Source organism: Staurois parvus, unplaced genomic scaffold (assembly GCF_062004578.1).
Source record: "Staurois parvus isolate SC_StPar_1 unplaced genomic scaffold, SC_StPar_1.0 ptg001328l, whole genome shotgun sequence".
NCBI classification, from domain to species: Eukaryota; Metazoa; Chordata; class Amphibia; order Anura; family Ranidae; genus Staurois; species Staurois parvus.
Genome location: NW_028319124.1, coordinates 6931123 through 6945645, shown reverse-complemented (window position 1 = coordinate 6945645; position 14523 = coordinate 6931123). Strand labels below are relative to the sequence as shown.

General features: G+C 43.6%; 1 protein-coding gene across 1 annotated transcript in view; it reads left to right on the top strand.

The window, feature by feature from the left end:
- The window catches only part of NDST1 (N-deacetylase and N-sulfotransferase 1), a 184907-nt gene that overhangs the window by 154197 nt on the left and 16187 nt on the right, over positions 1-14523 (top strand). The window contains exons 9-11 of the mRNA XM_089661331.1: positions 6217-6313; positions 8809-8932; positions 13083-13257. Of these exons, the coding sequence (XP_089517457.1) occupies positions 6217-6313; positions 8809-8932; positions 13083-13257 (396 nt within the window). The remainder of the gene's footprint in view (positions 1-6216; positions 6314-8808; positions 8933-13082; positions 13258-14523) is intronic.

The window sequence follows — 14523 nt, the reverse complement described above, 5'->3', positions numbered from 1 at the left end:
GACAACATTGGACAATGCCTGTGTGCAGTGTGGAAATGGCCATATGTAATATCACATGTTCAGTATTGTTTTTGGTGGGGGGGGGCCATATTATTGACATTCTAAAATGATTTATTTATTACAGGTACTTATATAGTGCCGTCAATTTACGCAGTGCTTTACATATATATTGTACATTCACATCAGTCCCTAACCCTCAAGGGGCGTACAGTCTAAGGTCCCTAACTCACATTCATACATACACATACTAGGGCCAATTTAGATAGGATCCAATTAACCTACCAGCATGTCATTGGTTTACTCCCACACTCCAAAGACATGCTGGTAGGTTAATTGGCTTCTTTCATTGGTCATTGGATTGAATCCCAACCACAGCACCACCTGCCTGGAGTTTGCATGTTCTCCCTATGCCTGCGTGGGTTTCCTCTGGGTCTACGATTTCCTCCCACACTCCAGAGTACCCGGAGGAAACCCACGCAGAGTACCCGGAGGAAACCCTCTCGTGCAAACTCCAGGCAGGCTGTGCCATGGTTGGGATTTGAACCGACGACCCTAGTACTGCCAGGCAGAAGTGCTAACCATTTAGCCACTGTGCTGCCCAATATGCCATCACACCTTACTAATATATGGAAGATGCGGAAATCCAAATAATTATTTTTACAAAAACCACAGGTGTAGCTCAATACATGAATGATATATTGTTTGCCTTACAAATTCAGAATAAGAATCAACTATGGGTCACTTGGGAAGTTGTAGACTTTTTATCAGTATGGCCTTGACTTTGCTGTAAACCAGTGGTTCAGATTCACACATGACTGAAGAAGATAGCAGATGTATCCATCTCCACAAACTCATTCTGCTGCAAAGAAAAAAGCATTTGCAAGACTGTAGTGGAATGTGAACATTTATATGTGTTCTGTTACAGAAAGGTAGATGCTGTGACATTATTGCTCTTAAAGCGGAGTTCCAGCCGTTTAATTATTTTTCTTCTAAAGGCACCCATGTGAGAGTGGCAGCTTAGGCAATTGAAGTTGAGATCACCTGTACTTGTAATCCTTTGCTTTCCTTATAAAAAAATAACTTTACTTACTGCACCCTCATATTGTGAACGCTGTCATCTTAAGTGTGGGCACCTGAAGCTCGCTCAGACATTCTTCCGGGAAATTGTGCAGCTGGCTACCCAGCATGCACTTCCCGTTTTCGCTCCTGCGCAGTGTGAAGGAGCGATCTCGCACCTGCGCAGTATGAAGAAATCCCCGCGATCACGTCACTTCCGGTCTCAAAATAACGCAAGATTTTGGTATCAAGCATTCCCTAGGATTGCTGGGATAGATGACGCTGATATCTCAGAAGCCCTAGGGAATGCCTGATGATGTAATCGCCTAGGCGACCGGGACTGGAAGTGGAGACAGAAATTACCAATAAAATGTATTTAGGAAAAAAAAAAATCTACATATATATTGCCAAAACCGACTGAGAAGAGGCAGATCATTGTCTTTCAGGGGAGTAAAAAAAAAAAGTTTGGAACTCCGCTTTAAGACTGCAGGCTCCTTTCTGTACACTGTTGATATGATCTGGAAGAAAAGTTTACTGGGTAGTATCAGTGAATGCGTTGGTGTAGAACATTTTAACACACTTGAACAATAATAGCTTGAATTGAACAACTGTATAGTTGCATTTTTGCATCCTTTGCCAGTGATGTGGCTAAAGCAGTATCCATAAAGTGCATCCTGTATTGCACAGGATATAGTCTCATGGATAATGATTCAGGCCTATCAGTGTGTATGCACTGACACCGAGACCGGTACCATTGCTCAAGCACTTAGAAATATTGATTCCTGCATCGTAAGTAATGCACATTTAAAGGAAAATGTCACCCAAGGGTTTATAGTTGGTGTGATTGGATGAACTCTGTTTTATTATATCACTATGGCCTTTGCCACAATCTGCTAATTACAAAATCTCACGCCAAGACAATCTGATTTCACTGCATAAAGCTTGCATGAAAATGTAAGTTCTTATATTGCAGCCCCACTCCATGAATAAAAAATTCTTAAGGAAAGCAATTAAAAAAAAAAAAAAAAAATGAAAGTTGTAAAAATACTTGCCTCACCCCCCAACTTCTAACAAACTTGTCATAGCAAGGGTGACATCACTGGATATTCTCGCAGGATCATGGGAAAATTAAGTATCCCAAATCCCACAAAAAAAATGCATTCCTGCATATTGTACTATCTTTTCATGTAATTTGGGATCCCGAGCTTTCCCAGAACACATGGTGAGGCCCAGTGTTCTGATGTGGGGGGGCGTGGGGAGCCATCTCTGCTTGGAGAACACGGCGCTTATTGTTAGCGGCTATAGCCTCTGGCAATAATCGCAAGCTGAAAATCTGACATGCTGGTTGTACCCAAGTCGATCGATGGATTGACTTGAGTACAACCAATCTGCCCATACATGGATCGAGCCTCAGCCTGTTTCTGCTGAACTGGATAAGATCCGAACCATCAGTGTCCAGCTTAAGGCTCATCAATATTCTGTATTTTCACTATTCTGTACTCAGTACAATTTAAAGATTTGTTTTCACCAGAACATTAAAACTGAACTTCGGCAGGTATAAAAGAAATCCCGTAAAATAATTTTCATTCAGTTACAAGCTTAGGGAATGGAGCAGTAACCTAGCTTTATTGCTTAACTGCAGTAGAGGAAAGTCAGACCACGCATATGCATTTCAGCATGCATCTCGGAATATAGACAGTCTGTGTCCAGCGATCTACGCCTGTACGCATACTTGTGTTTATGCAAGTATTTGCCCATATACAGTACAAGTGTACCCGTGTACAGCCGTCAACTTTATCAGCTGTACGTAGTCTCTGTGAGCTCCCTGGCGGAGGAGAACACTAAAATGTGCACTATATGGCCTGATATGGTTGTGTATATTAACCCTGAATCTATAGAATTACAAATCATCTGACAAGATAGACAACTTCTATATATGTATTGCAGCTGTGTATTTAGTTGTTTTCTGTCAGTTTAGCTTTAACTGCATCCCCACTGCCCCATAGCAGAAATACTGCTATAGGGCGGCAGGGGTGTGCAAAATCACACACACACATATATATATATATATATATATATATATATATATATATATATATATATATATATATATATATATATATATATATATATATATATATATATATATACAGTTGCAAGAAAAAGTATGTGAACCCCTTGGGATTACGTGGAGTTTTGCATGAATTGGGCATAAAATGTGCTCTGAACGTCATCTAAGTCACAACAATAGAAGAACACTGTCTGCTGAACATAATATTACACAAACATTTGATGTTGCCATGGTTTAATTGCACATAACATGTAAACATTCACAGTGTAGGGAGGAAAAAGTATGTGAGGTCCTAGCTTAATGACTTCTCCCAGAGCTAATTGGAGCCAGGAGTGAGCCAACCTTGACTCCAATCAGTGTGATGATATTGGATGTGTTGCTGACAGCTGTCCTGCCCTTAAAAAACACACACCTGTTTTGGGTTTACTGGTTTCAAGAAGCACTGTCTGATGTGAACCATGCCTCGCAGAAAAGAGCTCTCCGAAGACCTACGATCAAGAATTGTTGACTTGCATGAAGCTGGAAAGGGTTACAAAAGTATCTCCAAAAGCCTTGATGTTCATGTGTCCACGGTAAGACAGACTGTCTACAAATGGAGAAAGTTTAGCACTGTTGCTACTCTCCCTAGGCGTGGTCGTCCTGTAAAAATGACTGCAAGAGCACAGCGCAGAATGCTGCATGAGGTAAAGAAGAATCCCAGAGTGTCAGCTAAAGACCTACAGAAATCTCTGGCACATGCTAACATTTTTGTTGACACATCTACAATAAGGAAAACATTAAACAAGAATGGAGTACATGGGAGGACACCACGGAGGAAGCCATTGCTGTCCAAAAAGAATATTGCAGCACGTTTGAAGTTTGCAAAAGAGCACCTGGATGTTCCACAGCACTACTGGCAAAATATACTGTGGACAGATGAAACCAAGATTGAGTTGTTTGGGAAGAACACACAACACTATGTGTGGAAAAAAAAAGGCACAGCACACCAATATCAAACCATCATCCCCACTGTAAAACATGGCGGAGGGAGCATTATGGTTTGGGGCTGCTTTGCTGCCTCAGGGCCTGGATGGATTGTTGTCATTGATGGGAAAATGAATTCCAGAGTTTATCAAGACATTTTGCAGGAAAACGTACGACCATCTGTCTGCCAACTGAAGCTCCGCAGAGGATGGGTGATGCAACAGGACAATGACCCAAAGCATACAAGTAATTCAACAAAACAATGGCTGCAACAGCACAGAATACGCCTTCTGGAGTGGCCCAGCCAGAGTCCTGACCGCAGCTCGATTGAAATGCTGTGGAATGACCTTAAGAGAGCGATTCACACCAGACATCCCAAGAATATTGCTACATTAAAACAGTTTTGTGAATAGGAGTGGTCCAAAATTACTCCAGATCGTTGTGCAGGTCTGATCTGCAACTACAGGAAATGTTTGGTTGAGGTTATTGCTGCCAAAGGAGGGTCAACCAGTTATTAAGTCCAAAGGTTCACATACTTTTTCCTCCCTGCACTGTGAATGTTTACATGTTATGTGCAATTAAACCATGGCAACATCTAATATTTGTGTAGTATTATGTTCAGCAGACTGTGTTCTTCTATTGTTGTGACTTAGATGACGTTCAGAGAACATTTTATGCCTAATTCATGCAAAACTCCACATAATCCCAAGGGGTTCACATACTTTTTCTTGCAACTGTATATATATATAATGTGATTTTGCATTTCCAGGTGAGGGGCACACGCCCTACCCGCACCGCCATTTGTGGACACGGCTGTCAATCACTGGGTCCCATCCAGTAATTACTCGCCGGCGCCCGGTAATTTCCAATGATCACCGACGAGGAGAAGGACTGTTTTTTGTTTACTAACAGTCCTCCTCCCTATCAGCTCAGGAACACTGCTCCGGATAGCCAACCAGAGCGGTGTGATTACAGTGAAACACACACCACCTCCTAGTAATAAAAAAAAAAAAAAAAAACCTCCCAGCACACAGCTAACCCTTTGATCGTCCCTCATGTTAACCCCTTCCTGCCCAGTACCATTAGTAAAGTGTCAGTGATTTTTTTATAGCACTGATCGCTGTATTGGTGTCACTGGGGGATGTCAGTTCCCCCTAGTGTCAGAATGTTTACCGCAGTCCTACTATAAGCCACTGATCGCCGCCATTACTAGTAAACCAAATAATTTACACGTATTTGGATTTTTTTTTTTTTTGCAAAGACATGTCACAGAATATATTTTGGCCTAAATTTATGTCGAAATTTGTTTTTTTTTTTTTTATTATTTTTTTATTTTACTGGACATGTTTAATAGCAAAAAGTAAAACAGTTTTTTTTCTCAAAATTGTTGGTCTTTTTTTTTTTTTTAAAATAGCACAAAAAATAAAACCGCTCAGGCGATAAAATACCAAGAAAGCTCAATTCATGGGAATAAAAGGACGTAAATTTAATTTGGGTGCAGCGTTGCATGACCGCGCAATCGTCAGATAAAGTAACACCGCTCCGTAATGCAAAAAATGGCCTGGTCAGGAAGGGGGGTAAATCCTCAGGAGGGCATGTGGTTAAATTTCATCAAACCTAAAAATATTTTGGGCTTGACAACTGAGGGGGGAAAAAGAACATATACATGTGTCTATCTCAGTGTTTGCATAATATGCTACCTAAAATGTCTTGTTGCTCTTTTTTGTATCTGTGAAATTAGCCGTACACTTGCAGACTTCACCTTATGTTACCTGCTGCTTTATATATTGGAAGTGATTTGGCGGTAATCACCTCCCATACATCCCAGCTTGATCTGTGCATCCATTTAGTTCTCTCTGACCACTTGGCTGCTTACAGTGATTGGGACTTGAAGAGCAGCCAAGCCTGCTGCAATCCGCAAGTCCTCAGGGAAGGTGAGGGGTTATTCTCTGCAGACCTCAATCATCGCTTCCCATACTAAACTAGATTAGAACACAGAATAAGGTAAGGAAATGATTTGCCGGCCAGTGACTCCATTAATCAGCCTGGTCAACTTTTCTCCTTCCCCAAGTAAAATACGTTTCTGTGATTCATAGGCCAGTAACAGAATTATGATTTTTCTACAGGATCCTTGTGAGGATAAACGCCATAAAGACATTTGGTCTAAGGAGAAGACGTGTGACCGCTTTCCCAAATTGCTTATAATCGGACCTCAGAAAACAGGTATTTCTCCCATACTCCCGTTCAATGCCTAGCAGAGGGATAGAATTCTGATGGTGTGTGTTTGTCTGCTTCTAACACCTTCTCATATACTGTGTTATATTTGTCCCCTGGGAAGGGGGACCATTAGTCAGGGCTTTTCAGAAGAGACCGAGAGGAAGGATTACTACTTGATAAAGAGTATGAAAAGAGGGGAAACTGAGATTAATACAGGATGTGGTGTGTGCACAGCGGGAGCCAGGATTAGTACAGGATGTGAGGAGGTGGGTGAAAATAATGTGAGAAAAGAAGAGTTGTCAGTTATAGACTGACCATGGACCAGAATGAATGTGAAGCACTTGATTGGTTGGCACAGCTGCTGGGAAGTGTGGCAGCTGCGGTGGATGTTTGTTATGTGTGAGAGTGTTGATCAGAGGTGAACAACTTACTTGACTTGAGTACAGCCCCTGACATCACCAAGGGCCACACGTAAAATTCAATGTATATAATGCTACAGAAAACTGTCAGAGATGTAAACATCCTATAGGAGATGGCCAAAGAATGCAGATATGCTGCAGGAGAAATTGGATAACAGGAGACTGTCAGAAACTGGGAACATGTTACATGAGATCACTAAAGATCACTGATGTGACCTTGGCAAACTAATTCTTCCCAAATGGGCTCCCAATAACTCCTTTAAAAGTTCCAGATGCCACATTCCTCTAAGCAAGATCCATTGTAAAAGAACACAGAAATAAAATGCAGCAAAGTGTAAGAACCATACAGAAAAAAGTAATTGATGTACGAAATCAAAATTTTCTACGAAAAACCAGTAAAATTAATATTTTTCATTGTTTGCTGGAGTAAGGATCTAGGGAGGAAAAACACTGACCACTAGCTGTTGAGGGACACATAATAAGTACCAAAGGGGCCAAATGCATTAAATTTCAGCCTCTAGATTGAGGAAACCTGGCCCATGCCATGCAGTGTAGATGGCAATCTGATGGCAACAGCATTCCAATGTTGTTCTCTATTTTACTTAGTAAAAATGACAGTGGTAATGTTGTGGAATCACAAGGAGAGGAGCCCCTTTAATAATGCAACAGTGACCACTAACACATTTGAAAGTGAATAGTTCCAGCTTGCTAGCTATAGGCAACACCAACAGTGTCAGTTCTTTCAAACCCTCCCTATAGTGATATGCTTTCATCTAAAAGGTTATGTTCTTCCGTGTTGAATACAAGGCAGCTTATTTTATATATTTTTGTAATAATATATAATTTGTAGAAAAGTTGATTGAAATCTGTGTAAGAGCGCACGTTGTACGTAGATTTCCGAAATCCCTAACATCTAATTTCGTAACCATAGGCATTAATATGGAGTTGGCCTTTCTTTGTAGGTATAACAGCCTCTACTCTTCTGGGAAGGGCTTCCACAGCAGTTTGGATTGTAGCTCCTGGCTTGCAATTAGCACTCCAGTTCATCTAATAGTTTTTCATAGAGTTGAGGTCAGGTTTCTATGCAAGCCGATTGAGTTCCTCCACACCAAACACAATAAACAATGCCTTTATGGTTATGGTGGTGGATTTGTGCACAGGAAAACGCAATAGGGCCTTCCTTAAAAAAATGTTAAATATAAATAAAATGTTGGCATCACATAGCTGTCTACAAATTTTAGGCCCTATTATATATGTCTGTCTGGTTGCCTGAAGACTTGGATGGCCAAGAGATCTTGGGAAAAATAACAGATGAGTTAGAAAGTTTTAAAGGATAAGTCCACCTTTCATAACACATTAAACCCACAGTCAGGGTGTAACATGTTAAGAATGGATCGGCACCCTCACCCCACCCATCTCCATTGTGACAGCTAGCGGGGGATCTTCTCCTCCCTCAACCCCATTCCCCCAACCACCCCCCCCCCACTTGCTGCCACCCGGCCGTGTGACTTTCACATTATTCTGTGAATGGGAAAACTACAAGTTCCAGAAGCCTTTGTGGCTGTCGGATTGTAGATGTCAATGAACTACCACGGTGCTCCACAGTGTCATGGTAGTTCATTCAGCCTTCCTGTCATTGTATCTGCTTGCTTGTACATCCCGTACAGGCAAGCAGATATTTACTGACAGGTCAGAGGTGAAATGCTTTAGAGGCTCCAGAAACAAAACAAAAAACAAACCACAATTTTTTACCTGCAAAAAAGTGCATTTATTATTTTTGGTTAAAGGTGAACTTATCCTTTAAGCTGGTCACTGTTGTTTCCCCAGGGTAATAAGAAATCATAATTTGAATGTCTCTCTTTATTACATGTATATTCAATGTTGTTTATGACACTACCAACAGACACAGGTGACCAAGTGTAAAATTGTAAAAAATGTCTCTTTATCTAGTCTATAGACCATTCTTCGAACGTTCTAAGCAACTTTTTATATGGGGCCATATTTGTGTTTGTCATTCTAGTAATATTAACAGAAAGTTAATGGGATTGCAATATTGAATCATTTTGTTCTCTGCCTTCCCAGGAACCACTGCATTATACCTCTTCCTAGGAATGCACCCAGACCTGAGCAGTAACTATCCTAGTTCGGAGACCTTTGAGGAGATCCAGTTCTTCAATGGGCAGAATTACCACAAGGGGATTGACTGGTATACTGCCTCCATTTTTATCTTGCCAGTCTTTGTTAGTAAAACAATGTACTGAGGCTTCATTTAGACTGAAGCATTCAAAAAACATACTTGTGCTTTGGTGCATTCTTGAGGGTGTTAAAATGCAGAAAAACACAGATTAAAGCATGACAAAATACACATTGACTCACATAGAAACACATCTGTTTTTTGAGTGTAATTCGGTGGATGGGGGACAGATTAATTGCTGAAAGGGCTTGTTCACACCAACACTAAAACCATTGTGTAAGCTCGGCGCTTTGTATTGTTAAATTGCAAGGCACTGTTCAATAAGTTTTTTTTTTTTTTTTTTTTTTTTTTTAATCTTATTAACCACTTGCCAACCGCGCTATAGGCGAATGATGGCTACAGCGCGGTTGTCCAATTCTGGGAGGGTGTCATATGACGTCCTCCCGCACACCATAGGCCAGCGGTTCTCAACCTGGGGGTCGAACGACCATTTCCCAGGGGTCGCCTAAGACCATCGGAAAACACATATTTCCGATGGTCTTAGGAACCGAGACACCGCTCCTCTGACTCAGTCGATGTGTGGGCGGGATGACACGCTGCCCTGTCACCTGGCCACACCTCCGGGATCCCTCAACAACTCCGCAGAAATAAATATACAGAAATCCCCCTGCGCTCCACAGAACCTAGTGAGTTAGCTGCTATCACCTAATTCTCTATACCGCAAGATATGTAAAACAAAAATAATATAAGTGGTGAAGCGCTCAACTTAAATAATCAAAAACTAGTGCAATATCCCCATATATAAATATCACATCCCTAGTGGTATAATGATACCCAAATGATAACTCTTAAGCTATGCAGATATACAAATAATAATAATAATATAAATAATAATGAATGAAAAACTAGTGCAATATCTTCATATATACATAATATATCCCTGGTGATATAGTGATAAACAACTAATATCTCTTAGACTGTGCAAAAGTGATACTAAAATACAATTAATAATACCAATTTACATGAAATATTAATTACAATAAATTAAATAGTGATGCCACACTGTGCAAAATTATAGAAAAGTGTTCAAATAATGTCACTCCATGCTACAATAGTGCTCTTCGTGAAAATCTTGACGTGACTCCCCTCAATAGCAGAAATGCCCCCTCACCTTCCACATTCGACCCTTGCGGGTCACAGAGCTTTTTATATATATATCTCTGCCAGATATTAATCTCCTCCACTGCCTCCACCGACCTTGATCCTCCTCCAGGCAGTAAGTAACACTCCAATAACTCCCCTCATACAACGAATTCAAGCATCAGGGCAGGCCAGAGAGCTTCCTTCGTGTCCCAGGAGTTGTTCCTCAACAACTCCGCCTCCTCGCCGCTGATTGGCCACCGGAACTGTAGCTCAGGAGAGGCACACAGGCGGCCAATCACCGGCGAGGAGGTGGAGCTTGGAGAGGAGGAGCCGAGCGGCAGCGCGCGTAGAGAAGATCGAGGGAACTGCCGGAGTAAGTGAAGAGGAGAGCGGCCAGAGAAGGAAGACAGCTGACAGGTAAGTGAGAGAGCGAGCCCAGGCTGGAGCAGGGGTCAGCAAGGTAAGTATCATTGGTGTCAGTGGGAGGAATAGTGCCCCATCATTTGTGTGACTAATACCAACAATGGGGCACTATTTCTCCCACTGACACCAATGATGGGGCACTATTTCCTCCCCCCCCCCGCACTGACACCAATGATGGGGCACTATTCCTCCCCCCCACTGACACCAACGATGGGGCACTATTCCTCCCCCCCACTGACACCAACGATGGGGCACTATTCCTCCCCCCACTGACACCAAGAATGGGGCACTATTCCTCCCCCCACCGACACCAACGATGGGGCACTATTCCCCCCCCTGACCCCAAAGATGGGGCACTATTTCCCCCTCCACCACGCTGACATCAATGATGGAGCACTATTCCTCCCACTGACACCAATGATGGGGCACTATTCCCCCCACTGACACCAATGATGGGGCACTATTCCCCCCACTGACACCAATGATGGGGCACTATTCCCCCCACTGACACCAATGATGGGGCACTATTCCCCCCACTGACACCAATGATGGGGCACTATTCCCCCCACTGACACCAATGATGGGGCACTATTCCCCCCACTGACACCAATGATGGGGCACTATTCCCCCCACTGACACCAACGATGGGGCACTATTCCTCCCCCCACCGACACCAACAATGGGGCACTATTCCCCCCCCTGACCCCAAAGATGGGGCACTATTTCCCCCTCCACCACACTGACATCAATGATGGGGCACTATTCCTCCCACTGACACCAATGATGGGGCACTATTCCTCCCACTGACACCAACGATGGGGCACTATTCCCCCCACTGACACCAACGATGGGGCACTATTCCCCCCACTGACACCAACGATGGGGCACTATTCCCCCCACTGACACCAACGATAGGGCGCTATTCCCCCCACTGACACCAACGATGGGGCGCTATTCCCCCCACTGACACCAACGATGGGGCGCTATTCCCCCCACTGACACCAACGATGGGGCGCTATTCCCCCCACTGACACCAACGATGGGGCGCTATTCCCCCCACTGACACCAACGATGGGGCGCTATTCCCCCCACTGACACCAACGATGGGGCGCTATTCCCCCCACTGACACCAACGATGGGGCGCTATTCCCCCCACTGACACCAACGATGGGGCGCTATTCCCCCCACTGACACCAACGATGGGGCGCTATTCCCCCCACTGACACCAACGATGGGGCGCTATTCCCCCCACTGACACCAACGATGGGGCGCTATTCCCCCCACTGACACCAACGATGGGGCGCTATTCCCCCCACTGACACCAACGATGGGGCGCTATTCCCCCCACTGACACCAACGATGGGGCGCTATTCCCCCCACTGACACCAACGATGGGGCGCTATTCCCCCCACTGACACCAACGATGGGGCGCTATTCTTCCCCACTGCAAAATTACAGTTATGAAGTAGCAATGAAAATAATTTTATGGTTGGGGGTCACCACAACATGAGGAACTGTATTAAGGGGTCGCGGCATTAGAAAGGTTGAGAACCACTGCCATAGGCGATCCCTGTGATCGCTGTGTCCTATGGACACAGCTGCTCACTTGATGTCGTAAAAGGCCAATCACAGTGGCCTTTTACCACGTGATCAGCTGTGTCCAATGACACAGCAGATCACAGGTAAATGCAGTTGCCGGTTATCGGCTGCACTTTCAGCGTGAGGAAAGTACTGCCGATGGCCAGAAATTGTCAGAGGACGGATCGGCACCAATCAGGGGATTGATAATCAGTGCCCTGATGATCAGTGCCCAGCAGGGCCAGCCAGCACTGCCTCCCACCTGTGCCCATCAGTGCCACCCAGCAGTGCCGTCAGTCAGTGCTGCCCATCATTGTTGCATATCAGTGCTGCCTGTCAGTGCAGCCTCATCAACGCACATCAGTGCAGGAGAAAAATTTATAACAGAAACAAAGAAAAACTTTTTTATTGCTCTTTTTTTGTTTATAGCACAAAAAATAAAACACCCAGCGGTGAGTAAATACCACCAAAAGAAAGCTCTATTTTGTGTAAAAAAATGATAAAAATTTAATATGAGTACAGTGTTGCATGACCATGCAATTGTCATTCAAATTGCGACAGCGCTGAAAGCCGGCCTGGGCAGGAAGGGGTTATAAGTGCCCAGTAGGCAAGTGGTTAAAGTGCCACAAAACAACACTTGATTAAAGTCTATGCACCACAGTACATGAGTTGTGCTCTATAAAAATGCAACCTCCCTCAACACAGCATTGTTGTGTGCACAAGGCACATAGTAAACAATGGTTAACAAGCCCTAAATACTTAGAATTATGTTGAAAAGGGGTTCTTCCCTCCAAACAAAAACACTAGGTCTGATGAAGTATATGTGAAAAAATGAGCATACCTGGCTAGGCTTATTCCTTGTGTTTTATCCCCTTAAAGATCCTGCAATGTGTATAGCAAAATGTAAAAAATGTTTCTCTATCTGGCAGTCACTGGTGCATTCCTAGCTTATAGTATGAGGCAAGCGACTGTCATTCTAAATCTTAACAGCAATGAATATGTGTATTTGTTTTTCCAGGTATATGGAGTTTTTTCCCATTCCATCCAACACCACTTCAGACTTGTACTTTGAGAAGAGCGCCAACTACTTTGATTCCGAAGTAGTTCCCAGGCGTGTGGCTGCACTGCTCACCAAAGCTAAACTCATCACCATCCTTATTAATCCTGCAGACCGCGCTTACTCCTGGTATCAGGTAACTTATTTGTTAGGTGGCTAATACAAGTTTCTATTGTATTTTTGCTATTACAAATGTATAGACCAACAGTGTTATTTCATTTTTTTTTACATTATTGATTAATCTAGTTTACCAGAAAAATGTATTGTCCATTGATGGACATATTTAACATTCACGTTATACTGCAGCCTACAGGAGGATTAGACACTGGCAAACAAAAAGACAATAGGTCAGCCCAGGATAATCCCTCCTATCAGCATACCTCAGTTTTACTAGTGTCCAGGGGCGGACTGACCATTTGGAAACTCGGGCACTGCCCGAGGGCCCGGGGTCAGTAGGGGGCCCCATGAGATGGCCCTGGTACCTTTTTCATAGGCTTTTTTGAGTTTGGGCAAGGACACAGGGGCCCCATGATCCTCTATTGCCCGGGGGCCCCATGAGTTGTCAGTCCGCCCCTGCTAATGTCCTAGGAGAATGGATGTCTTTCTTCAGCTTTGCAGTGTTAATGAGTAACCTGTTTTTTGCTATCCCCTTATTTTCTTCTTCAATTTTTATTTTTTTAAATTTAAATCAAGACTCTCATGGATGTTCTCAGTCTGGCTGTTGGAGTACTGTATCCCACCAACTTGGCTGGATGTTGCAGGAATAGTCTGGAAGTGACCTTCAGGTACTGGGTTCTGCATCGGGCACTTTCTAGATTCTGTTCTAAAAAGACAGTCTCCAAACTTTCTAAACAAAGGGCCAGTGTACCATACTTCAAACTTTAGGGGAGCCAGACTGTGACCAGTGGGAGTGAGCAACGTCCTATCTTTTCTTCCCCAATCTTTGGTGTCGGAGGAATAGTGCCTTGTTATTGGTGTCAGTAGAAGGAAATGTTCCTGATTGTTGATGTCAATAGGAATGATAGTGCCTATGGTCGATGTCAGCGGCAGGAATTATGCCCCATCATTGATGTCAGTGGGAGGAAAAATGCCTGAAGGGCCAGATATAGGCAAACAAAGGGCCACATCCGGCCCCCGGGCCGCAGTTTGGAGACCACTGTAATTAGAGATAGCGGTAGCACAGTTTTCATGCCCACAGCTGCTTGCATTGCCTCAGCATTTTCCCTCTTCTGAAAACACTCTTAGTGAGTTGGCTGGTCAGGCTGAGCACCAGGACATTGCCTTATTTATGTAGGTCGCTGACATATTTATTCTCCATTCCCACCGTTTTTGCTTTGCAATGGTTTTACACTGTGGGACTGAGCTCTGGCGTCATCTGCTGGATGGATTATTGCACGCAGCC